At 39.8% G+C, this 24,241-nt stretch overlaps 1 protein-coding gene and 1 long non-coding RNA gene across 13 annotated transcripts in view; one reads left to right on the top strand and one right to left on the bottom strand.

The window, feature by feature from the left end:
- Nucleotides 1-24,241, top strand: part of atp2b2 (ATPase plasma membrane Ca2+ transporting 2) — a 298,344-nt gene that overhangs the window by 130,046 nt on the left and 144,057 nt on the right. For 11 of the 12 annotated variants that reach the window (XM_067430946.1, XM_067430950.1, XM_067430947.1 and 8 more), the window contains exon 2: nucleotides 18,970-19,546. In XM_067430946.1, the coding sequence (XP_067287047.1) occupies nucleotides 19,348-19,546 (199 nt within the window). In that variant the 5' untranslated portion in view covers nucleotides 18,970-19,347. Of the gene's footprint in view, nucleotides 1-18,684; nucleotides 19,547-24,241 lie in introns of those variants that run through there. The other variant, XM_067430945.1, reaches the window with a different exon arrangement.
- LOC137057864 (uncharacterized) lies at nucleotides 4,199-23,009 on the bottom strand. The gene is made up of 3 exons (XR_010900529.1): nucleotides 22,900-23,009; nucleotides 4,951-4,998; nucleotides 4,199-4,847 (listed from the first exon to the last, which is right to left on the bottom strand). It is a non-coding gene; the product is annotated as an uncharacterized lncRNA (long non-coding RNA).

The raw sequence follows: 24,241 nt of genomic DNA, 5'->3' as shown, positions 1-24,241 counted from the left end.
TTTTTTTTAAACGCAGTATTTTTCTTATTTTCTCCCTTTATTCCACACCGCTGTCTGTCCTTTGAACGGCTCGTTTGCTTCCTGCTTCTATGAAGCCCCTCCCTCTGAAAAACACAATGGTCTTAGATTGGTCAGATGGCCAAATGTAGTTTCCTGTATTTTGATTGGCTGAAGTGCCAAGCACAGGTTAAGGCCACGCCCCTTCCCATTACGGGCAGAAGTCACATCTGCAGAGACTAGTGAGGGTTTATGATGTCACCAACCCAGGAAGAAGCTCGTTGTAGTCCAAACCGGCCATTTTTGTAGGCAATAAACTGCCGTAACTTTAAAAGACAATATCTCCGTTTGCAGTGAACTTTCAGCTCTGTAACTTTGCAGATACTGTTTATGCTCAAGCAGCAACATTACACACTAACTAAAGTTAAAAAAGTCAAATCGCATGCAAACACCCCTTTAAAATAAGAATTAAAAAGATTGTCACAAAAGACCAGCATTTTTAGCTACTGTATTTACCAAAGTCATCTATATAAGAGCATCCCAGCTCATAGTTCACCCCAAAATCAAAAGACATTGACACTAAATAAATTGAAGCCTATTTTTAGGACTATTAACTCTTTCTTCGCCAGCGAGATGCCAGTATTTTTGATAATTTTCTCAAAAATGTAATGTCCCCCAAAATATTTTGTTGAATGAATGTCTGAACATGCACTATAGAAAAGAAAGAACGGAGCCTCTGCTTTTAAACAACATAAATTGTATTTATTCTTTTTGCAATTTCAGGCGTTGTTTTTTATAAACACTCGAATGTGGGTACGTTTCATAAAGAAGCAACATTTTGAACAAGTTCAAAGACTACAGCATGTGTCAGCAATGCTTTTATCGGTTGTTTCTGCGTCTTCTTCACCTGTGTTTGGATCAGGTGATTCTGTACTCTGTCAGAAGATGTGTAATAGCGCCCCCTACCATATAACAGTGACAACACAGAAAATTACTCCAATGCCAGTGAAAGAGTTAAAGGGATTAAACGTAAGATTTTTCATGTACACTTTATTATAACCAATGTGTGAACAGCTTGTATCAAAACGTAAAAATGAGACATTCCCTGACTTCCTAAGTTGTAAACCCTGTAGACTGATTTCTATGAGAAGGACTCATATCAAATGGATGTGACGTTTACGCTGCCGGAGCCTCTTCTGTTCAGCTAAACGAATGCTTATACAATGTTCAGGATAATGAGACTATATCGATATAGTCTCTGATATACTTTATAATCAATCATAGCAGTGTAATTTTAATGATTTCATCTGTCGGCATGAAATGCCAGTGAATTGCAGAGCCGGTGCAAATATATTCCCATCACTGCGATCAGATGCTTTCTGAACTGCTGTTTTCTCACCGCTGTTGTTATGATGTTATTGAGAGGAAAGTGTGAGGCACATATTTACATATTCATCTTAATATTTTTTTTTTTTTAGAAGCTGGTATTTCCAAATTTATTTTGCTTCTGAGAAAAGAACGAAAAGAACTTCACCATGAGTGTATCGGGGGCAATCAATCACGTTCAGATATCAACACTGCTGCAGTTCACTTAACAACGCTAATAACAAGGGTTTCTGAATGCTACATACAGCCTCTTTTTTGATTCTTAGTTTCTTTATTTTCGTATAGAAATGAACATTAAAGGGGTGCTTTTGATATATAAAAGGTCATGGTAATATAAGATTATCCTGCAAGTTTCAGAGCTGAAAACTTCCTTTTTAGTCAAAGAAAAGCTTTTATAGACACCAGGCCCGAAACCGATCGTGAGCTTCATCTTTACGTCATCGCGCTACGAAACACCACTGCAGCGCGTCTAATTCAGTAGCCCCGCCCACCGACTCATGGAGCTGATTGGTCGATCACTGTGTTTGCGCTTATATCGACCGATCGTGCGGGCCATGTAATATAGAAATAATATTCCAATCAATCGAGGGTGGATGAGAAATAAATCATTGTGTTTGTTTGAAGAAGACTTTCACAAGCCCTGTGGTCGAGAGAATCATGGCAGTTGCCGCTCTAATAATCTCTCCCTCATGTGAACTGACAGCGGAGCTGAAGCTCATTAAATATGCAGATCTTATCCAATCCTAGCCGTGGGCGTTTACTTCTAAGTCTCCAGTGACAAGCCCATCAGGACCCAGCGTTCAGGAGAGAGCCTCAAAACCAGTGGAGAAAATAGCCTATTAGTGATTAGTTATGATGTGTTTGAATGTAAAATGTAAAATGACACGAACGTCATTAGTTGACCTCAGACAACAGGATAAAAAAGAAAAAAAGCCAGTTCATGACACCTTTAACTGAAATAAATAACAGCTGTTTTATTGTTTATTAGAACTGTTCAAAATATGCGGTAGTAAGATGTTTTTTTTGTTATGCATTCATTCAACAAGGCATGAAAATGGCAGCATTTATAATGCTACAAAAGTTTATATTTTAGGAATAAATTACATTACAGTTAATAAAATTAATAAAATTACATTTTATTTGACAATATAACTGTTTTTACTGTGTTTTAGATTTTAAAAAATGCAGTAGCATTGCACCGATATGAACATTTTGTCCGCTACCGGTAACCGATAATTCTTTTATATTTGATAACTGATATATTGGCCAGTAAATCTAAATAAAAAAATGAATATTATTTTTGAGAGCCTGTTTACACAAAAATAATAGTTTCATTATTCAATCTTTGTCCCACACACACGGTTAGGATGTTCTCATTATAATTTTAGATAGCCGATATGACAGACTTGTGCTATAGTTCAGTATTTTCCTTTTTTTGAAGGTGATTTCAATCATATTTCAAGCGGTTCATAACCATCATGGCGAACAGTGCGCATCTGAAGTGTCTCAGCAGAAGGAAATAATGCATCATTATTATCGGCTTTAATATATCTGCCAAATGTTCTTACCGTACCGATAACGTTAATGAACATGTATCGGCCGATACCGATATAGAGGAGACTTATAAGAGGCGTTATAAATACAATCTATTATTATTATTATGATTATTATTATGATTATTATTATTATTATTATATCATGCATCCCTAAAATGCAGTCTTTTGAGCAGAAGAGACTTTCAGAAACATTCAAAAATCTTACCGACCCCAAATTTTCCAAGTATTGTTCATTATTAATTCATATAATATATTATATTAAAAAAATGTTATCTTTTCCATGTAAATTGAGATATAGTTTTGCAAATTATGTAAATCTTGTTAAAAAAAAGAAGAAAATTTGTTGACTCTCAAATTCACAAACTTCACCTTTTGAAATTCCCAAGATTCTCAGAGACAAACGGATTGTCATTTCTGTGATGAGGCAGTTGTGTTCCCGTGAGTAGTAATGGTTGTGTAACTCACCCACTCACTTGCTGAGGCACTATTTCCTCAACTTTACTAGTCATTTGTCAAGATGTTTGCATTGTTCATGATGGCGTCTGATTCGCTGTTCAGTGGGTTCAGGTCTGGACTTCATGCCGTCAGTAAATCACTTCTTTATGGATCGGAAATGCTGGAACAGAAGAACATCTCTAGACATTATTCTCTACACTGTAAAAAAAATATTGTTGTTTTTTGTTGGTTTACCTTAAAAAAGTAAGTAACCTGGTTGCCTTAAAATTTTGAGTTTATTGAAATTAAAAATCTGAGTTGATACAATGAAGGAAATTTGTTTAATAAATAGAAACTCAAAATATTTTTGTATCTGAACCACATAACATTTTTGGATAAATCATGAAAATAGCACTATTTGGCTGCGTCATCAGAAAAAACCCCCCCACACAATTCCCCAATATGCTTACAAAATCTTTTAATAATTTTTTAATAAAGGTTTTTGAATCTCAAAAAATTATCATTGTATTAACTCAAAATTTTAATTTCAATGAACTCAAAAATTTAAGGCAACCAGGTAACTTTTTTTCTAAATATTTTTTTTTACAGTGTAATGACTTATTATTTTTTTATACGGTGAATGCAAACGCATTTGTGGTGTCATTTGATCAGTTCAGTTCAGTTTTATTTCATCCGTTTAGGAAATGTAGTTTGCACAGGTGCCACACATATAATAATTTATACAATCACACACATAAATTCATATAAAAAATCGATTATCCACGATTACAATCGATTTAACATAGAAATAGCAGTGTTTAAACCTCTTCGTTCTCCCCCTATTCCTCTGACCTGATGGGAGTACCACAAACTCTCTATGCAATGGATGGGAAGAGGAATTCATTATCACATAGGCGTTTTTAACAATGTGCTCTAAATGTCTTGAAGTGAGATCTGTTGACCTCCGATAATCCGAGATGCAGTCTTAATCAACCTCGTCAATCTATTTCTACTAGACAAAGTAATACAGTCAAACCATTCAATGACACAGTAGGACAAAACAGATTCAATAAAACTCTGATAAAACAAATGCAGGTGTAAGCATGTCGTTTCTGAACATAAGCTCAGGTGTGAATCCTCTGGTGCTGGAGTCTCTTTCACCGGGCCGGCATTGAGAGACAGGCTGCATTAAGGCCTTGGCGGAAACAAAGGACGATCACTCAGTCATGTGAGAGACATCGCGTGTAATATCCAGCTCTCTCCGCGAAGGCCTGACAACCCCGGAGCGATCCGTTCTTCAAAAGACCCTCTCTCGCCACGGACAAAAGAGGACTCTCTGGAAGAAAAGGCAGCGCGGCTCGCAATCTCTTTACCCTTTACTCTGAAATGACTTCCAGTGGCACCCTTTCATCCGCAGCTATTTGTTTCAGAAATAGCCTCGTCTCCGTAGAGAGATCTTCACATTCTCTTCCCCTGATGGGAGATCACAGCACAATTAAAACTTGCCACGCGGACAAAGAAAACCTGTTTTGCAATCTGATGTTGAATTGTGTTTATGGAAATACCGAGCGCTCACCCCAAAATGTATCTTCACGTGGTTCCAAACACGCATATTTCCTTCCTTCTGTGAAACACAAAAGAAAAAGATGCTCTTTTCTGATGTAGTGCAGTTACACATTGGAGAAATGCCCCATTTGCTCAAAATCCACCGAACCAGTTCTGCATCTCACGGGTTTATCTGTGGCAATAGCCAACTATACATATGGGTCAATATTATATATTTTTATTTTATGTCAAAAATCATTAGGATATTAAGATCATGTTCCATGAAGATGTTTTGTACATGTCCTACCGTAAATATATCAAAATTGAAATGTATTATTAGTAGTACTCTGCATTGCTAATTACTTAATTTGGACAACTTTAAAGAAAACCTCTTTAGTTATTCATCTTTCATGGGCCGATACCGTGAAGCTGGTTTAGCTGGCTAGCCAGATAAGTTTAAGCTTAGTTTGTGCCAATCCTGGGTTTTAGTTACCATGAAAGTGGTTTGGCTTTTAAAGTGGTTTTTAGTGTTCATTGCCATAGTAACATGTTATGTTGCTTCTTTCATGTTTGTGGTACGTTTAAAATGAGATGTTCGATGAGTGGCACTAAAAGCACAAGATTAATGCAAGTGAAAATAACGCGGCAGCTACACTAAACCTAAACCCAAACCTAAGCCATAGTGTTAACTCAACAAACCTGAGATCATAACACATTTACTGAAGCTGGAGAAGAGCTGTGAGGATGATTATGTTATGCAAATGTCTAAATGCATTCATTTATGAGTCATCCTCTATGCTAAAAATCTTTTGAGAAATCATGTAAAGAGTCTTTAGTAATCAATAATCTGGGCAGTTTCTGGAGTGTTATGGGTGGTTAGGGTGTTCTGGATGGTTACTAGGGTGTTGCTTGGGCATTGCTATGTGGTTGTTAGGCTGTTATAGGTGGTTTCTAGAGTGTTATGGGTGGTTTCTTGAGTTCTTTGGGTGGTTAGGGTGTTCTGGATGGCTACTAGGGTGTTGCTTGGGCATTGCTATGTGGTTGCTAGGGTGTTATAGGTGGTTTCTAGAGTGTTATGGGTGGCTGCTAGGGTGTTCTGTCCGGTCCCAGGGTGTTGCTAGGGTATTGCTTTGTGGTTTCGACGGTGTTATAGGTGGTTTCTAAAATCTTAATGATGGTTACTAGGGTGTTATGGGTGGTTTCTTGAGTTCTTTGGGGGGTTAGGGTCTTCTGGATGTGATTGATAGGTGGTTTCTTGGGTGTTCTGGGTGGTTGCTTGGCAGTTGCTAGGGTGTTATGGGCGTTATGGGTGGTTAGGGGGTTCTGGATGGTTACTAGGGTGTTGCTAGGCAGTTGCTAATACATTTCTATGTGGTTGCTAGGGTGTTCTGGGGGGTTGCTAGGGTATTATAGGTAGTTTCTAGGGTGTTGATAGATGCTATGGGTGGTTAGGGTGCTCTGGATGGTTACTAGGGTGTTGCTTGGCAGTTACTGGAGAATTATTATGTGGTTGCTAGGATATTCTGGACTGTCTGGACTAGGGCAGTTCTGTGTGCTAGGGTGTTATGGGTGGTTTCTAGAGTGTTATGGGTGGCTGCTAGGGTGTTCTGTCCGGTCCCTGGGTGTTGCTATGTTTCTACAGTGTTATAGGTTTTTTTCTAGAATCTTAATGATGATTACAAGGGTGTCGCTAGGGTGTTATGGGTGGTTTCTTGAGTTCTATGAGTGATTCGGGTCTTCTGGGTGTGATTGATAGGTGGTTTCTAGGGTGTTCTAGGTGGTTGCTTGGCAGTTGCTAGGGTGTTATGGGCGGTTAGGGTGTTCTGGATGGTTACTAAGGTGTTGCTAGGCAGTTGCTAGGGCATTGCTATGTGGTTCTTACAGTGTTATAGGTGGTTTCAAGAATTGTACGGGTGGTAACTAGGGTGTTGCTAGGGTGTTATAGGTGATTTCTAGAGTTCTATGGGTGGTTAGGGTCTTCTGGATGTGATTGTTAGGTGGTTTCTGTGGTGTTCTGTGTGGTTGCTGGGGTGTTCCTAGGCAGTTGCTAGGGTGTTGTGTGTGCTATGGTGTTATAGGTGGTTTCTAGAGTTTATGTGTGGTTTCTAGGGTGTTCTGGGTGGTTGCTAGTTGTTGTTATAGGTGGTTTGTAGTTTGTTATGGGTGGTTGATAGGGTGTTATGGATGGTTTCTAGAGTGTTATGGGTGGTTAGGGTGTTTTGAATGGTTACTTGGCAGGTTGCTAGGCAGTTGCTAGGGCATTACTGTTTGGTTGCTAGGGTGTTCTGTGTGGTTGCGCTAGGGTGTTATACATTCTTTCTAGAGTTGTATGGGTGGTTTCTAGAGTGTTGTGGGTGGTTACTTGGGTGTTGATAGGCAGTATATACGGTGTTCTGGATGATAGAGCTATTCCTTCCGTGTCCAGGCAGGCTGTGAATCGGATGAAATGTTCCTGTAGTTTTCAGTGATGGCTGCACTCTGGTCTGATCCCACACTCCCCTCTCCACTCTTCATTACCGGCATCATTAATGTCTTTCCTCATTTCACATGGTGCAGGGCGCGTCCTCACCGCATCAGATCAGCAGGGAAGGATCATGCTCCGGCTTTCTTGAGTAGTTTATACTGTGCAGTTACAGTAGGGGGCAGAGCTTTAAAAAGAGCCTCTGAAGTTACTATCCAAAACTAGACCTCCAGCTCAATATATCAGCAACCCTACACGAAACACTAGTACTGCTGACAGTTTACTCGTGTCAACTACACATCCATAGGATGCTTGCCTTACAAAGGAATGGTTTAATAGCTGATGAATATACGCCTGGCATCAACAAAGCTCTTCACGTAACTCTAAAAAAATTACTGTATAAATGCCTTAAGGGAATCTTTCCTATTTCTATCATTTAAATGCCTGAAAGAACCAAGTGACTGTGAATCATGGACATTTTAATCAAGTGCACTTAATATTGCCTCCTTTTGCTTGGCTGTAAAACTCTTTGAGCAATAAAACTAGCCTTTTGTAATGCACCACTACTAACTCACTGGAAACTACTTGATCCTTTGAACTGGCGTCAAATGCAGGTCAAATAGTGGTGTTGGCCAACACCGCACAGGTCATAATACAATGCATAAACATGCAACATTTGAACTAAAAATGACATGTTCCTGTTTATTTACTACAATTAAATGCATCTCATTAAATAATTACAGGCCTGCATTAATAATGAAAATGCCTGCACTTCCTCGGATTGCTCTACCATGTCAACTATTATATTACACATTTGAGGATGGCTTAGGAAAGAGGAGATACTGAGAAAGAGATACTGGTCAAAGAGAGCAACCGAAAAGCACAGCGTGCTCCAATAGACCTTAGTCAAGGTAGCGCCATATTTCATTTTTGAAAGCAAAGAAAACAGTCTGTGAGGGAAAGAAGCATGTGCGTTCACCGTTTCAGCCGATAAAACAGCTTTCAAAAAAACCTCTGTAACCTTCATGAAACTTTTTTGAAAGTCTGTTTTCATCCACCTACAATTTAATATCTTATCTAGATATCTCAATATCTAATTTTAAGCTCATTTTAAGGGCAATCCTTTGTCTGGCTATCACCAAACCAAGCTCAGTTTGCTCTGTCTTTACTACTGCACAAGAGGCGTGATCAACGGGCATTATTCAAATGACTGTGTACGCAATTGGATAGTCCTTTAACCAATCAGACCACAAGAGGCATGATCAACGGGCATTATTCAAATGACTGTGTACGCAATTGGATAGTCCTTTAGTTCAAGTTCAAGTTCAAGAGTTTTATTTGTCACATACACAGTTATACAGAATACAACCGGCAGTAAAATGTAAACAGGTCCGCTCCATGGACAGCAAATAACAATTAACAAAAAAAGCACAACAAATTATAAAATAGGAATAGGATAAATGTGCTATATATATATATATACATATGTAGAATTATGAATAAATCAAGTAAAAGAAATAAGAGATGTGGAATAAAATAAGTGAGATAAAGTAAACTGGAGACTATACAAATAAATACATGGATAACAGAAGTGCAGGAGTGTAATGTGCAAACAGCATTATAATGAGTAGTTACATGGAACACAAGAATAAAGTGCTTCAGCCAATCAGACCACAAGAGGCGTGATCAACGGGCAACGATCCATTGCTTCTCTATCTGTCATCATGTTAAACCCACCAATAGAGCGCCAGGTGGATAAGCCAGTCTGTGATTGGTTCCCGCAAAAGTGTAAGAGAAGCAGTAGAAATGAATGTACAGGTTTCCAGACTGAGTTGCTGGGCGAAATCAAATCGCCGGCAGATCAGGCTAGGTTTATCCAGTCTAGTCATTCCTAGTATTCGGTTTGGTCAAGCTCAGGTAACCATGTAACCATTTAATGAAACAAACGAATAACAGGGTGGACAAATAATAACAGAGTGGACAAACGAATAACAGGGTGGACAAACGAATAACAGGGTGGACAAATAATAACAGAGTGGACAAACGAATAACAGGGTGGACAAATAATAACAGAGTGGACAAACGAATAACAGGGTGGACAAACGAATAACAGGGTGGACAAATAATAACAGAGTGGACAAACGAATAACAGGGTGGACAAATAATAACAGAGTGGACAAACGAATAACAGGGTGGACAAATAATAACAGAGTGGACAAACGAATAACAGGGTGGACAAACGAATAACAGGGTGGACAAACGAATAACAGGGTGGACAAATAATAACAGGGTGGACAAACGAATAACAGGGTGGACAAATGAATAACAGGGTGGACAAACGAATAACAGAGTGGACAAACGAATAACAGGGTGGACAAACGAATAACAGAGTGGACAAACGAATAACAGGGTGGACAAACGAATAACAGGGTGGACAAACGAATAACAGAGTGGACAAACGAATAACAGGGTGGACAAACGAATAACAGGGTGGACAAACGAATAACAGGGTGGACAAACGAATAACAAGGTGGACAAACGAATAACAGGGTGGACAAACGAATAACAGAGTGGACAAACGAATAACAGGGTGGACAAACGAAAAACAGGGTGGACAAACGAATAACAGGGTGGACAAACGAATAACAGGGTGGACAAACGAATAACAGGGTGGACAAACGAATAACAGAGTGGACAAACGAATAACAGGGTGGACAAACGAATAACAGGGTGGACAAACGAATAACAGGGTGGACAAACGAATAACAGGGTGGACAAACGAATAACAGGGTGGACAAAATAATTGGACAAAATAATATATATATATATATATATATATATATATATATATATATATATATATATATATATATATATATATATATATATATATATATATATAATAACACATACAACCTTACTTTATGAACTGGATTTAAAATATTGCCAAAGAAATGCAAAACTTCTTCAACTTTAAAAACAAATTACTTTGACAATCAGTATGTTCACTCTCAGTGTCCACTCTGCTAGGTTATCTGATATAACAGAGTGGACACATACAAAAAAATCAGCCTTTTAAATGCATTTTGTGTGTGTGTGTGTGTTGAACATGTATATCTGTTTGATTCGTCTGCTGGTTTATATTCAGTCCAACATTAGAAGGATTCGTTCAAGTGCAGGAAGAATCTCTCTGTGCTGTATAATGAAGCAAATAAAACAGACCAGGCATTTTGCCCTCACGTTGTTTTGAAATGTCTCACATAAGTTTAGAGGACTTCCTGAAGGTCTGAAGTTGTGTGTGCCTGTTTACGTTTTGAACACATCATTTGTCTTTGTCACTCTTTTTCTTTACATTCATAAATCAAAGTTTAATTAGACTCCGAGCGCAGGTGCTCTTCTGGATGATTTTGTCTCCTCCTTTACAGGGATAGCATCTTGTGGTGATAATAATTTCTCCCTGAATGCATTGTTGAGATATTGCACATGTAGTCCTGTTGGACAGTCGGTTCAAATTATGCAGAATTTAGTTTCACAGTGATGATGTGAGAGGATCTGTCACAGCATCCAGATCCCAGCAGCTGCACATGTATTATTACCTGTAGTAACCTTCTGGAGGACTTCATTATGCCTCCCTGAGAGCCGTTAGGCTAACAGTCACTGACACAGCTGCTGGGACTGGATTGGGCTGGATATTGATTAGTCCTGAAGGCCCATGGGAAGCAGGACCATGCCTTACAGTGGCCACCCGTTCAGAAACATTATCCCACTGATTCGGACTGATTCATCACATTTGTCAGGATGGCAATAGCCTGACATGGTCATACTCAGTTCTAGTCAGAATATGAGTCTGATGCTCCATTGGGCTGTGATTATGGGGCGTGTTTCAACCTCAATTGGAAAGACCTACAACCAATCAGAGCAGCGGAGCGACGCATAACGCTAGTTGTCAAATGTCAACAAAGCTCAACTGCACTGTTACCAAGTCTGCATTTTTTCCCCTGCGGGCAGTTTTCCATGGCCGTGGGTTGAAGAGACCTCAATTATGGGATATATAGACCCAGGAATGCCAATTATAGCAGCAACCTTGCCAAAATAACACACATTTTACCCCAAATGCCATTTTTTCCAGAGAACCCCCCGAGAAGCTATTGTTTAGGGCTAGTATTTTTTTTCGGTTTTGTTTTAAAAACTTGGCAACCCTGTCTGCACGCACGCTGGAATAAACGATCTTTGCCGGTGTTGGAAAAAAAATAATTTAATGATACACAGAGCACTTACCCAACATGATCATCATTTCTGAGAGAAATGGTAAAGGTGAATGCAGATACAAACAAGCTCTTTTAGGATTTGAACAAACTCAACCCAAGCCCCTTTGATGACGTGATGATTACGTTACTGTTGATCATCTGTCCGTCATCGGCTAAAGCCCGCCCTGATGATCTCATTGGTCAGTTTCTGTTGATCATCTGTCCGTCATCGGCTAAAGCCCGCCCTGATGATCTCATTGGTCAGTTACTGTTGATCATCTGTCCGTCATCGTCTAAAGCCCGCCCTGATGATCTCATTGGTCAGTTACTGTTGATCATCTGTCCGTCATCGGCTAAAGCCCGTCCTGATGATCTCATTGGTCAGTTTCTGTTGATCATCTGTCCGTCATCGGCTAAAGCCCGCCCTGATGATCTCATTGGTCAGTTTCTGTTGATCATCTGTCCGTCATCGGCTAAAGCCCGCCCTGATGATCTCATTGGCCAGTTTCTGTTGATCATCTGTCCGTCATCGGCTTAAGCCCGCCCTGATGATCTCATTGGTCAGTTTCTGTTGATCATCTGTCCGTCATCGGCTAAAGCCCGCCCTGATGATCTCATTGGTCAGTTTCTGTTGATCATCTGTCCGTCATCGGCTAAAGCCCGCCCTGATGATCTCATTGGTCAGTTCCTGTTGATCATCTGTCCGTCATCGGCTTAAGCCCGCCCTGATGATCTCATTGGTCAGTTTCTGTTGATCATCTGTCCGTCATCGGCTAAAGCCCGCCCTGATGATCTCATTGGTCAGTTCCTGTTGATCATCTGTCCGTCATCGGCTTAAGCCCGCCCTGATGATCTCATTGGTCAGTTTCTGTTGATCATCTGTCCGTCATCGGCTAAAGCCCGCCCTGATGATCTCATTGGTCAGTTTCTGTTGATCATCTGTCCGTCATCGGCTAAAGCCCGCCCTGATGATCTCATTGGTCAGTTTCTGTAGATCATCTGTCCGTCATCGGCTAAAGCCCGCCCTGATGATCTCATTGGTCAGTTTCTGTTGATCATCTGTCCGTCATCGGCTAAAGCCCGCCCTGATGATCTCATTGGTCAGTTTCTGTAGATCATCTGTCCGTCATCGGCTAAAGCCCGCCCTGATGATCTCATTGGTCAGTTTCTGTTGATCATCTGTCCATCATCGGCTAAAGCCCGCCCTGATGATCTCATTGGTCAGTTTCTGTAGATCAGCCTTTCTCAAAGTGGGTGCCGCGGCACACTGGGGTGCCCCCTGACTGTGTCAGGGGTGCCGCCAAAAAATGACGTAGGCTAAAAAAAAAAAAATCTGGCATTTCATATATAAAATATATTTGAATTTATATAAATACATTCTTCTACTTTGTATCCCTTTCGCACATACGATCACACATTCACGCATGTGATAGAACAGTGCATCACGTTCATTCAAATGTGCTTTCGCGTTGGCTTGCACTGAGCCAGAGACGGGCGCGCTCAGAGCTGTCATATATCATTCACAACTTTTCAGTGTTTTCAGCCACATAATGTTTATTTTGGGTTTCATACATATACGTACTAAAAAAACAATACATTTAGAGTTTGTAAAATACACAATGATGAAAAATGAAGAGGCAATAATAATCCTTTCCATTATAATTAGTTTTATTCATATCAGATACACATTGTGTCAGTAACTTTAAAATTTACTCTATTCTTCTCCCAGTTCACCTGCCACTTACTTTTATGTATTTTGGGAGAAGTGGATGAATTCACGTCTTGTAAATCCAACAGATCCGATTTTCTGAACTGCGCCTGCGGCGGTGATGGCGGCGCCCATCGTGCATACAGCTCAACTAACGCGATCGTTATAAAGGTGTTTAAACAACAAAACACTTCCACTTGAATATATTTGACAATCGGAATATCAGATTTTTCATGCCTTATCTAACAAATTTGTGAACATTTTGAATAAAAAAGGAAAAATGACATAAAAGCAGATCATCATTCATTCAGCTCTGTTGTTGCTGCGGCGTGTCACATGACAAGCAATGACGCGTCACCATGGAAACCATAAAGTGACACATTAATAACGGTCCCTTTGAAAAACCCATGCTGGGGGGTCAGCCAGAATGTTTTACATTTGCGTGTGAAAGAGTTAAACATATGAGCGGATTAATAAAATTGTAAATTAATTTTAGATAAATATATATATAAAATTAACCATAAAAATCCGTCTCACATCAGTAACTGTCATGACGTCCTCACCGGGGTCGCGTGACTGTGCAGTTGGCTACATTGTTTTATAATTTAACCGCGAAAATACATTTGATTTCACAAAGAGCAAGAAACAAGCAACAGCAGCATGGATCGTTTTTAAAAAAGAAAAGCCCCACAAGAACCGGACAGTTTTTACTTTGAAATGGAGTATTATGCTCTGTTCATTACTGTCCGGTCTAAATAAACAGGACATTTGCATTTAAATTTGGGTTATGCAGTGTTTTTAAAATATATTTTAAACTGGGGTGCCTTGAAATATTATGCACTTTTGAAAGGTGCCCTAACTGAAAAAAGTTTGAGAAAGGCTGCTGTAGATCATCTGTCCGTCATCGGCTAAAGCCCGCCCTGATGATCTCATTGGTCAGTTTCTGTTGATCATCTGTCCGCCATCGGCTAAAGCCCGCCCTGATGATCTCATTGGTCAGTTTCTGTTGATCATCTGTCCGTCATCGGCTAAAGCCCGCCCTGATGATCTCATTGGTCAGTTTCTGTAGATCATCTGTCCGTCATCGGCTAAAGCCCGCCCTGATGATCTCATTGGTCAGTTTCTGTTGATCATCTGTCCGTCATCGGCTAAAGCCCGCCCTGATGATCTCATTGGTCAGTTTCTGTTGATCATCTGTCCGTCATCGGCTAAAGCCCGCCCTGATGATCTCATTGGTCAGTTTCTGTTGATCATCTGTCCGTCATCGGCTAAAGCCCGCCCTGATGATCTCATTGGTCAGTTTCTGTTGATCATCTGTCCGTCATCGGCTAAAGCCCGCCCTGATGATCTCATTGGTCAGTTTCTGTTCCGGCATAATCACTTCTCTATTGATCGAGTCCAGACTGAACTGCCCGAGCTCAGATGTTGTGGGAGGTTTCACTAATAAATGTGTGGACAAAAACTAGTGCCGAGCCATGTCACGACTGATGCAATGAGCCATTCAAACTTGAAAACATCAAGCTGGAGTGTTTTGACAAATAAAAATGTTAATTTGTTCCCAACAAAGATGTTCTCAGAGAAAATATGCAAATGTTTCTCTTTAGAAATGGTATTGATAATCTGTCCCAGCTGTTGAATCTTTCAGATGCAGTCAATAATCGTATGTCTCCTGATGAATTATGGTTGGGTCAGGTTGGGTGAAGTTTGTAAACAGGGTTTGACAAATGAAAAGCGTGTGTATTTCAGCAGTGGCGTGTAACGCAGTCAATCCTACTAGCCACTTTGGAGGGTTGAATTTAAATATCTGAACCGCTTTACTTTCTCTCTCTCATTTTGTTACTCACAAACCCATTTCGTTTTCTACAGATGAATGTTTTTGTTACAGAGCTTTTTTCCCCATGGGCTCAATGTCAAAATTGTGGCCAGTGAAAATGATGAGTGGCTAGAAACTTTGGAAAACCACTAACCACAGTGACTGGTGAGCTATATATATATATATATATATATATATATATATATATATATATATATATATATATATATATATATATATATATATATATATATATATATATATATATCAAGCCCTGTATATAAACTAAATATGATCCTTGACCACAAAACCAGTCATAAGTCTCACGGGTATATCAGGGTGGCCCTTATTGGGGGTAAAAAAAAAATAATTTTTTTTTTTAGATGATAACCTCTCACCCTTCTCATTTGTTTCTCCATTAGAAGTATGCACATGTATGAAAAATACCATCCAGATAATTTGTTATTCGGGCATGCTCAAAGAATGCATCTTTTTATCAGCAGGTGCTTCAGTATCTGATATGATGTCAGCTTAGGTTTCCTTCACTGATAAACTTTTGACTGTATCTGATATCAGATGGACACTCTGCATAACCAGGATAAAGTATATTGGCTTGGAAGCAAGGAGAAGTCTATCAGGTTGTAATATTGCTGGTTCGATTCCAGTAGCGGCAGGAGATGACTCGAATCGCTCCCCAGCTCCATAGCATAATGTCTGGCCACTGTTCTGGGTGTGTGTGTCCACAGTTTTCAGTGTGTGTGTGTTCACTACTTACTATTCTACTGTGTGTGCATGACCTTGGGTAGGTTAAATGCAAGTATGGGTTACTTCACGTCACTTTCCCAATTTACTTTCATTGACAATGTTCTTTGAGTATGTCTCCACCGAATGGGAAAAAGGGGTATAGTGGAGGATGAAGCAGCTTTACTAAAAACACTGTTCTGTGTTCTCGTTTTTAACCTAATTCACTCATTTGACCATTGTTATGGTCATTAAAGCAGCACTTGGTAACTTTTGCTCTCGGGGTCCCCCTACAGTTGGGAAAAAATAATGTCCTCAGCTACTGTCGTAAGCTCTGTCCTCCTACAACAGGGGACGCCATCGCGCGTGCATTTGTTGACATGACAGCTCTGATAGCCCTGAACTAGTGATGCGCGGGTCGTCTCATAACCCGCGGACCCCGTATGTCTATTTAATGGTCGCGGGTGCGGGGCGGGTTGTAAAAATATATACAGTGGTGAGCGGCGGGCCAAATAACTTCATTAAAGCGTCCCACGGGTCGGTGCAGCACTAACAGTTCCCCTGAACACTGCAGGAGGAGTTCACATGCAGGTGTTCTTCTGGCGGCGCGTGGGAAATGTCTTCATCCCAGGTACAGTCAGTGGCATATGCTTCAGCATGTCATATGAATATAACTTTTTTCAAACGCCAAATAATCGCGATGCTCACGTTTACAAGCCAGCGTCATTATAGTAGTCTATTGGTTAGCGTTTTCCAGAATCTATGTGATACTTCAGTTCAATGTTTGAGTGGTCGGTAATCACCATAACAAGCAGGACAGCATCGGTCGGGCACGCCTCCTTCAGCTCACGCCGACGAGCAAACGCTGGTCACATGTTGATCCTCGTCCTGCCTTTAATCACTTTTTCGTTTCCTCTTATTGCTTTCCTCCAACAAAACCTTTTCTTTCTTATTTGTCTGTGCTGCTTCGGACATGACTATATTATCCGACGAACAAAGTTGGGCTCGCACGTCCGAATGTAAGGAAGTGTGTGTGTTGGTGGAAGTGACGTATATGCCGTAAAGCAGTCGAATTTTGTAGTTCTTTTTGTTCTCGGGTTACTACGCGAAACCCGAAGTTTAAAAGTACGATTAAAAACGATACAGACCCCATCAGGCTATGGCAGACGTGTCATTCAACCTATTGTAAGTCGATTTATCATCACAAGAGTCTTAAAAAATATATTATGAAGGTTGAAAAGTTACCTAGTGCTGCTTTAAGACAAAATTTCTGTTTTGTTGAGCACACCCCAAACATATTCCAATCTCAGCGAAATTTGGTTTGTTAACATTTTTTTCATGAAGGCAAGTGTGACTGGGCAGGTGAGAGCTGAATATTTAAAACGTCCAAAAATAAGGGCCACCCTAGGGTTTATTTATGACCCTGGCTGCACATGTATATTTGTGGCAATAACCAACAATACATTGTGTGGGTCAAAATGATAGATTTTTCTTTTACACAAAAAATCATTAGGGTATTAAGATTATGTTCCATGAAGATATTTTGTACATTTCCAACCATAAATATATCAAAAATATATTAGTAGTAGTAATATGCGTTGCTAAGGACTTCATTTGGACAACTTTAAAGGAGATTTTCACAATATTTAGATTTTTTTTGCTCCCTCAGATTACAGATTTTCTCGATCACGTATTGTCCTATCCTAACAAACAATACATCAATGAAAAGCTTATTTAAAATCTGAATTAAAAAAATTACACTTGTGAGGGGTTTTGTGGTCCAGGGTCACATATATCTAAAACTGTACACGAAGATGATTTGAAAAAGCAGTTAGTGTATAGTACAAGTTACTAATCAAAAGAAGCTACTAAAGGGGACAATAAGCTTATCTCCATGTTTTAAATTATACTATTTAATTTTGCCATTAGAGCATTTATATGGCACACAATATTTCAGTTATGCGTGACAGGAAACTGACCGGGGTTAAAATAATTGATGATCATTGCCTCAGCCGGCTCTACAGTAAAGCGCAATACAACGTGATGCACAATGCAGTGATGAAGTGTTTTGTCTGTTTTTAGTTGGAAACAGTAGCTTGCTAGTGGAAAAGTGACACTATTTTGAAAAGCAGAAAGCTACGGTTACGCTACTAAAAAATGTAGACTGTCAGATCTTTACTCCCCGATAATGCTTATGATGCAAATGATGCAGAACTGTTCGTGGCTTTGTGTAATAACAAATACACTGCAAAAAATGCTTTTCTTACATAGTATTTTTGTCTTGTTTCTAGTTAAAATAAAAGTATTTACTAGACAAGCAAAAGTAATTAAATAACTCAAAATGAAGAGAGTTTTTGCTTAACATAAGCACAATAATCTGCCAGTGGGGTAAGCAAAATTATCTTAATTCAAACAGAAAACAAGATTATTTAATAGATTTTCTCCCAAAACAAGACAATAATTTGTACTTGTCTAGTAAATGTTTCTTAACATAAGAATTTGTAGATATTTTGACTAGAAACAAGACAAAAATACTAAGTAAGAAAAGCATTTTTTGTAGTGGACCAAATGTGGTAAATGTGAGAATTGTCCTCCAGGACGTAGCAGTCCATTAACGTTAGTTAGCTGGTTTTCAAAATGTGCTCTATGCAGCACAAATGCATTAGTATGGATGAATTATATAATCCTTCACCATCCCTCCAGTGAACCTTGCTGCAGTGTGGGATGCATTGCCCGCATTTCTGGAGCGCTTTGATGTGCACCGCAGTCTCGTTCAGATCACACGAGCGGCGTAAAGACTCACATGTCCCTTTAGTATTTACACGGCTCTGTATTTAGCAGCCCGAGAGCGATCAAAGCGCTGCAGATATGCATGTGACAGCGCTGCCATATGACGAGGAGAACCACAGGAATAGATGGACACCCCCCTCCTCTGTGTGCATTGACGACACAATGCCGTGCTTCCCTCTCTCGCTTTTGTGCTGCTCACACCTCTGAGAAACACTCATGCTTTTCTCTCTCTCTCCCTCTCTCTCTCTCTCTCCCTCCCCTTCTGTCCTCCGCTCTCTCTGTCTCTGAAGGAGTAATGGAGCGGATCACCATGTAGAAAGCAGCCGACGGGAAGCAGGTAGAATGGGAAGCCACGTATGGAGAGCCGCAGGTCTGCAGCCGTGGTGAGCGCAGACGTCCTCAGGATCTTACGGATGGCTGTCAGGTCCCAGTTTTCACCGTAACACAGAGGAGCGATTGCAGACAGCGGACCGGATCTCTTTTTTTCCTCCTCCTCCTCTCGTACCTTCTCTTCTCTCCTGCATTGCTCTCGTTTTTTTTCTTTTTCTTCTAGACACCTGTTCTCTCCAGGCACAGCAGGGACTCCTCTAAAACCGTGTGTCAATTTTTCTCTCATTTCAATTTCAATCGGCTTTTAAGAAAAGCTACCCGAGCAATACTCAGCCACCATGGGGGACATGACGAATAGCGATTTTTACACCAAGAACCAAAGAAGCGACAGCAACCATGCGTCGGGATTTGGCTGCTCGCTCATGGAACTGCGTTCCCTCATGGAGCTCAGAGGAACGGAGGCAGTGGTCAAAATTCAGGAGGACTATGGAGGTGTGGAGGGACTGTGCCAGAGGCTGAAAACCTCGCCGACGGAGGGTGAGTGTGTGCCGTCTCCCGCTAAACACACTGCATAAACTCACTCGCATACACTGATGCTCTTTCAAATGAAAATCGCTTCCATTGCCGAATGCCGTGAGATCTCTCAGACAGGTTCTTCCCCTCAGTCGCTGGTTGGCTTGCGGAGTTATTAACTGGGATGTGTCTCCCAGGCAACAGCGCAGGGGTCAAACTAAATTTGCTACTTTCTACAATGATAGTGTTGCTGGGTAGAAGAAGCCATGCACGATTCGCTACACTGCAAAAAATGCTTTTCTTACACACCGAAAAATAGGGTGTCAAAACTGTACCTTTAGGGGTACAACAGCTTGTCGCTGGGGGAGTGCCCTTAAAAGGACATCTTTGTACCCTTTTTACCACAAAAAGGTTCATAGTAGTACCTTAAGGTACGCATTTGTACTCAAATGTACTAATATGAACCTTTTAGGAGTAAAAAGGTACAAAGATGTCCTTTTAAGGGTACTGCCCCAGCAACAAGCTGTTGTACCCCTAAAGGTACAGTTTTGACACCCTATTTTTGTCTTGTTTCTAGTCCAAACATCTAAAAATTCTTACATTAAGAAACATTTACTAGACAAGCAAAAGTAACTGTCTTGTTTTGAGAAAAAATGACTCACAATTAAAAGAGTTTTTGCTTTAAATGAGATAAATAATCTGCCAATGGTGTAAGAAAAATAATCTTAATTCAAACAGAAAACAAGATTATTTTACTTACCCCATTGGCAGATTATTTAGCTCATTTAAAGCAAAAACTCTCTTCATTTTGAGTTATTTTAGCCCAAAACTAGACAATAATTTTTACTTGTCTAGTAAATGTTTCTTAATGTAAGAATTTTTAGATATTTTGACTAGAAACAAGACAAAAATACTAAGTAAGAAAAGCATTTTTTGCAGTTTATACAATATCTGCAATGACTAAGGAGCATTGATACTCAGTCGCATCACCTTTAGAGCGGAAATGCACTAATTTGGATAATGATTGGCGTCCTCATTGTGTTATGGTCGGACTGTGGTGCGTCTGTGCTATCCAATGCATGCACCATTTGATCTCCTGTCCTGTTAGATGTGTCGGCATATAGCTGTGTGCGATATAGGAGAGTAGATGGCTTGTTATAAATTATGTATTTCGTGTATGCAACCATACTGTGAATGCAACAGACCCTAAAGCTTGACTGCATTGGGTTTTTTAGATTAAAACAACATGGCAATTCACGTAAACTGGCCTTCGGTAGATACCCATGACAGCACAAGAGCACTAGATTGATAGATCCGTCAGTCTGGAGGACAGCACAATCTTGCCTTCTCTGCAAACTATGTGTTTGTGTGAGTGTTAGGAACATGTTTAGGAGCGGGCTGTTGCTCTGCTGGAGGGACTTGTGCTGACACCCCAAGTGTGACCTGATAATGAAGACAAATGGTCACATCTAGTCTTGTTAAGAAGCTGAGCCGTTAGGACACAGTCACCACTACCCAGCAATGAGCATTTAGCACTATCATACACCGTCACCTGCGATTTTCACCCATTTTAAGTCGACCTATAACCCAGCAAGCAATTTTGCGTTTAAAAGACATCTAATATCCATGCAAAAACAGTGTCTAAGCTAAAACAAGTCAAATCAGTAAAACTGTAATAGTAATAGCTCAAGAATAGACAACCAAACTTAGAAATTAAACCAAACACCTCGTGATCACTGTTGACTTGAACATAAAGAGTTGAGAAAGAAAACGCATGTGTATCAGTGTAATGGATCAGTACATCAGGTCTTAAAGTGACAGCAGCCTAATATACATGCTGCTAAAGTATGAGATAATATTACAAATATCTAAACGGGAGTTTTTCCCCATGGGCTCAATGTCAAAATTGTGGCCACTGAAAATGATGAGTGGCTAGAAACTTTGGAAAAGTTTGATCACTGTTAACATTCAAGGTTACTTTAGCTTGAAGTGGGTTACTCACAGCCGGACTATAGAGGGTTTGCATTGACGTCACTCTCCCGCCGAAATATACCGGACCGAGTGGCTGAGCCGCTGCATGAGTTATTAGAGGAAACTGTGAAAAGCGAAGAAAGCAAACGATTATCAGTTTAAACTAAAGGCTGGAGTCGATATAATGTTTCTTACAACTTACCAAAGATCCAGTGATCCATGCGTGATATGGACATGCAGCCAGGAATCGTGTTTCCTGGCATTAATATGAGCCTGATTTCAGTGCCGGGGAAATACAGAAAGCGAATGTGCCTGTGAACGCTTCACATAAATACAATATAGGTTGGTATACATCTGAGTGATCACTTATATCAATGTTATATAGTTTCATATCCAGCTTTGTAGTTTTCTATAAAAGACAAACTAGTATGTCTGTTTATTAAAAAACAAAAAACAAAAACAAATTCCAAATATGCATAATATAAGATGGCAAATATTTAATTGATGAGTTGCCAATACAATATATAACAATAAAATATATACAGTATGAATTAACCACAAAATGCAACGTATTGACACAAAATAACTGCAGATCCACGAGTCCAGTTGTTTTTTTGTGAATTGCAGCGAAACATTATAAATGTTAAGATTATAAAATTTAACTGAGAGTCTAATATAATATAATATAATATAATATAATATAATATAATATAATATAATATAATATAATATAATATAATATAATATAATATAATATAATATAATTAATATAATATAATATAATATGATATAATATATCTTAAATAAAGATGCATTTACTATATAAGTAAAATGACATAAGATATTTTTTCTTGTTTTGTTGAAAATAAAATCAAAATAAAGTGAGTTTTTGCTTAAAACAAGCTAAATTATCTGCCAATGAGGTGAGAAAAATAATCTTATTTCTGATTTAAATCGTTTCTTGTTTCGTTCCCAAACAGAAATAAGATTATTTTTCTCACCCCATTGGCAGATCATTTTGCCTGTTTTAAGCAAAAAAAATCACTTCATTTTGATATTTTCCCCCAGAAAACAAGAAAAGATATCTCATGTAATTTAACTTATCTAGTAAATACATCTTGATTAAAGATTTTTTAGATATTTGGACTGGAAACAAGAAAAAAATACTAAATAAGAAGAGCATTTTTTGCAGTGTTTGGCTGTTAATCCAACGGATCAACCCTTCAAACCAGCTTAAAGCACGTTATGTCCAGCTTTGACTATAGCAGATAGCTGTAGCTGGATTTTCCAGCAAGGTGGGAGACGTCCAAACAATGAACATGCACCAAGCACTAATGTGTAACTTTATCCCTCTTCGATTTCTCTGAGCTCTTCAGTCAATACCTCCGCCTTTAATCTACGCTTACCTTTGCATAACCATCATGCTTCAGTCGATGTGAAAACTGGGCTGATGTAAGGAACCCTACAGGATAAAGACATCGCTCTGTAAAGACGACACGCGTCTCCTGGATGCTACGGCACATTACGTGGGTTTTATTGAGCTGCTAGAGCGCCCACTTTTCTCAAAGTTGTGGGTGTTGGCCTCTCTCACACAGAGAGAGTTCCTGGCAGATGGGAGCTGAGCGAGATACGGAGGAGCCTGGCGACCTCCCAAAAAAAGAGAAAGCATCTCCTTTAAGTCAGCTTGCTTCAGATAATGGTGCCGCTAGCGCTTGTAGTCAGGATGGATGCCACATCCAAAGCCTTCAGCTCGAGGTACAGGTAGTGAGAATTAATAAGAGCCAGGCGAATCTATGAAGGACAGAGGAAGGGATCCTATTTTTACAGCGTGCAACGAGCGGATGACTAAGTCCATGTGTTCAGACAGTGGGAAAGACATTTTTGTCACAGTAAACAATTTGCCGTAGAGGTATGACAATGCGAAGCAGCTATTTTATGCTAATGGTCTCAGTGTGCGAGCCGGCCAGAAGTGTGTGTTCGCTCGCCGTGACTGTCCTCCCCCATGCCTTCCTCTGTTCTCATTTCTATTTCAGTCTGATGGCCCATCTCACTTCGACGCAGTGCACATCCTTACCCGAATTAGCCTGTTTAAAAGTAACCAATGCTGTTTCGCTAATCTCTCCACTCACGTTTCGCCCGTCCTGATGTGTCTCCTGACTAATTCATAATGAAACGAGAGGTAAAATATCTCCTGAGGCACAGATGTGAGACTTTTAACCTTGATAGTGCTCTCACATTTAGTGAGATGAGCAAATGCTAAACGCAGCCAATTTTTACAGCAATTGAAATAGAAAGAGACTGCGTATTGGGAGCGAGGCACTCCATGTAATCCGATATCGCATTTAAACCATGAGAGGCTCTGAAGGTCAAAGCGAGCTGGCAAAACATCCCAGAACCAAGCAGCAAACACAACACGACCACAGCTCGCACAATCGGCATCAGTGGGCCAGCTCCGCTTCTCAGAGCCGAGCCGTGACATTGTGCTGAAGGAGCCGGTTCTGTAGCAATGACACCGGGTGTGTTAACATGCACACCAGAAAGCTGATAACTCACAAATATAAAAATTTGAACATATTTCCATTGCTTCCTAATGACTTAATAATGGTGCATAAATGCCATTTCATCACGAATAGCAATTTTTAATCTGAACTAGAAGACTAAATCAGCGAGTGCGTTTACATGCACACCAGTAAGCTGATAACTCACAAATATCAGCTTATTGAAATCACCAGTTTTCCCCGTGTAAGG

This window comes from Pseudorasbora parva, chromosome 22 (genome assembly GCF_024679245.1).
Source record: "Pseudorasbora parva isolate DD20220531a chromosome 22, ASM2467924v1, whole genome shotgun sequence".
NCBI lineage: Eukaryota > Metazoa > Chordata > Actinopteri > Cypriniformes > Gobionidae > Pseudorasbora > Pseudorasbora parva.
The sequence above is the reverse complement of the archived record's forward strand: the minus strand, read 5'-3'. Positions and strand labels throughout refer to the sequence as shown.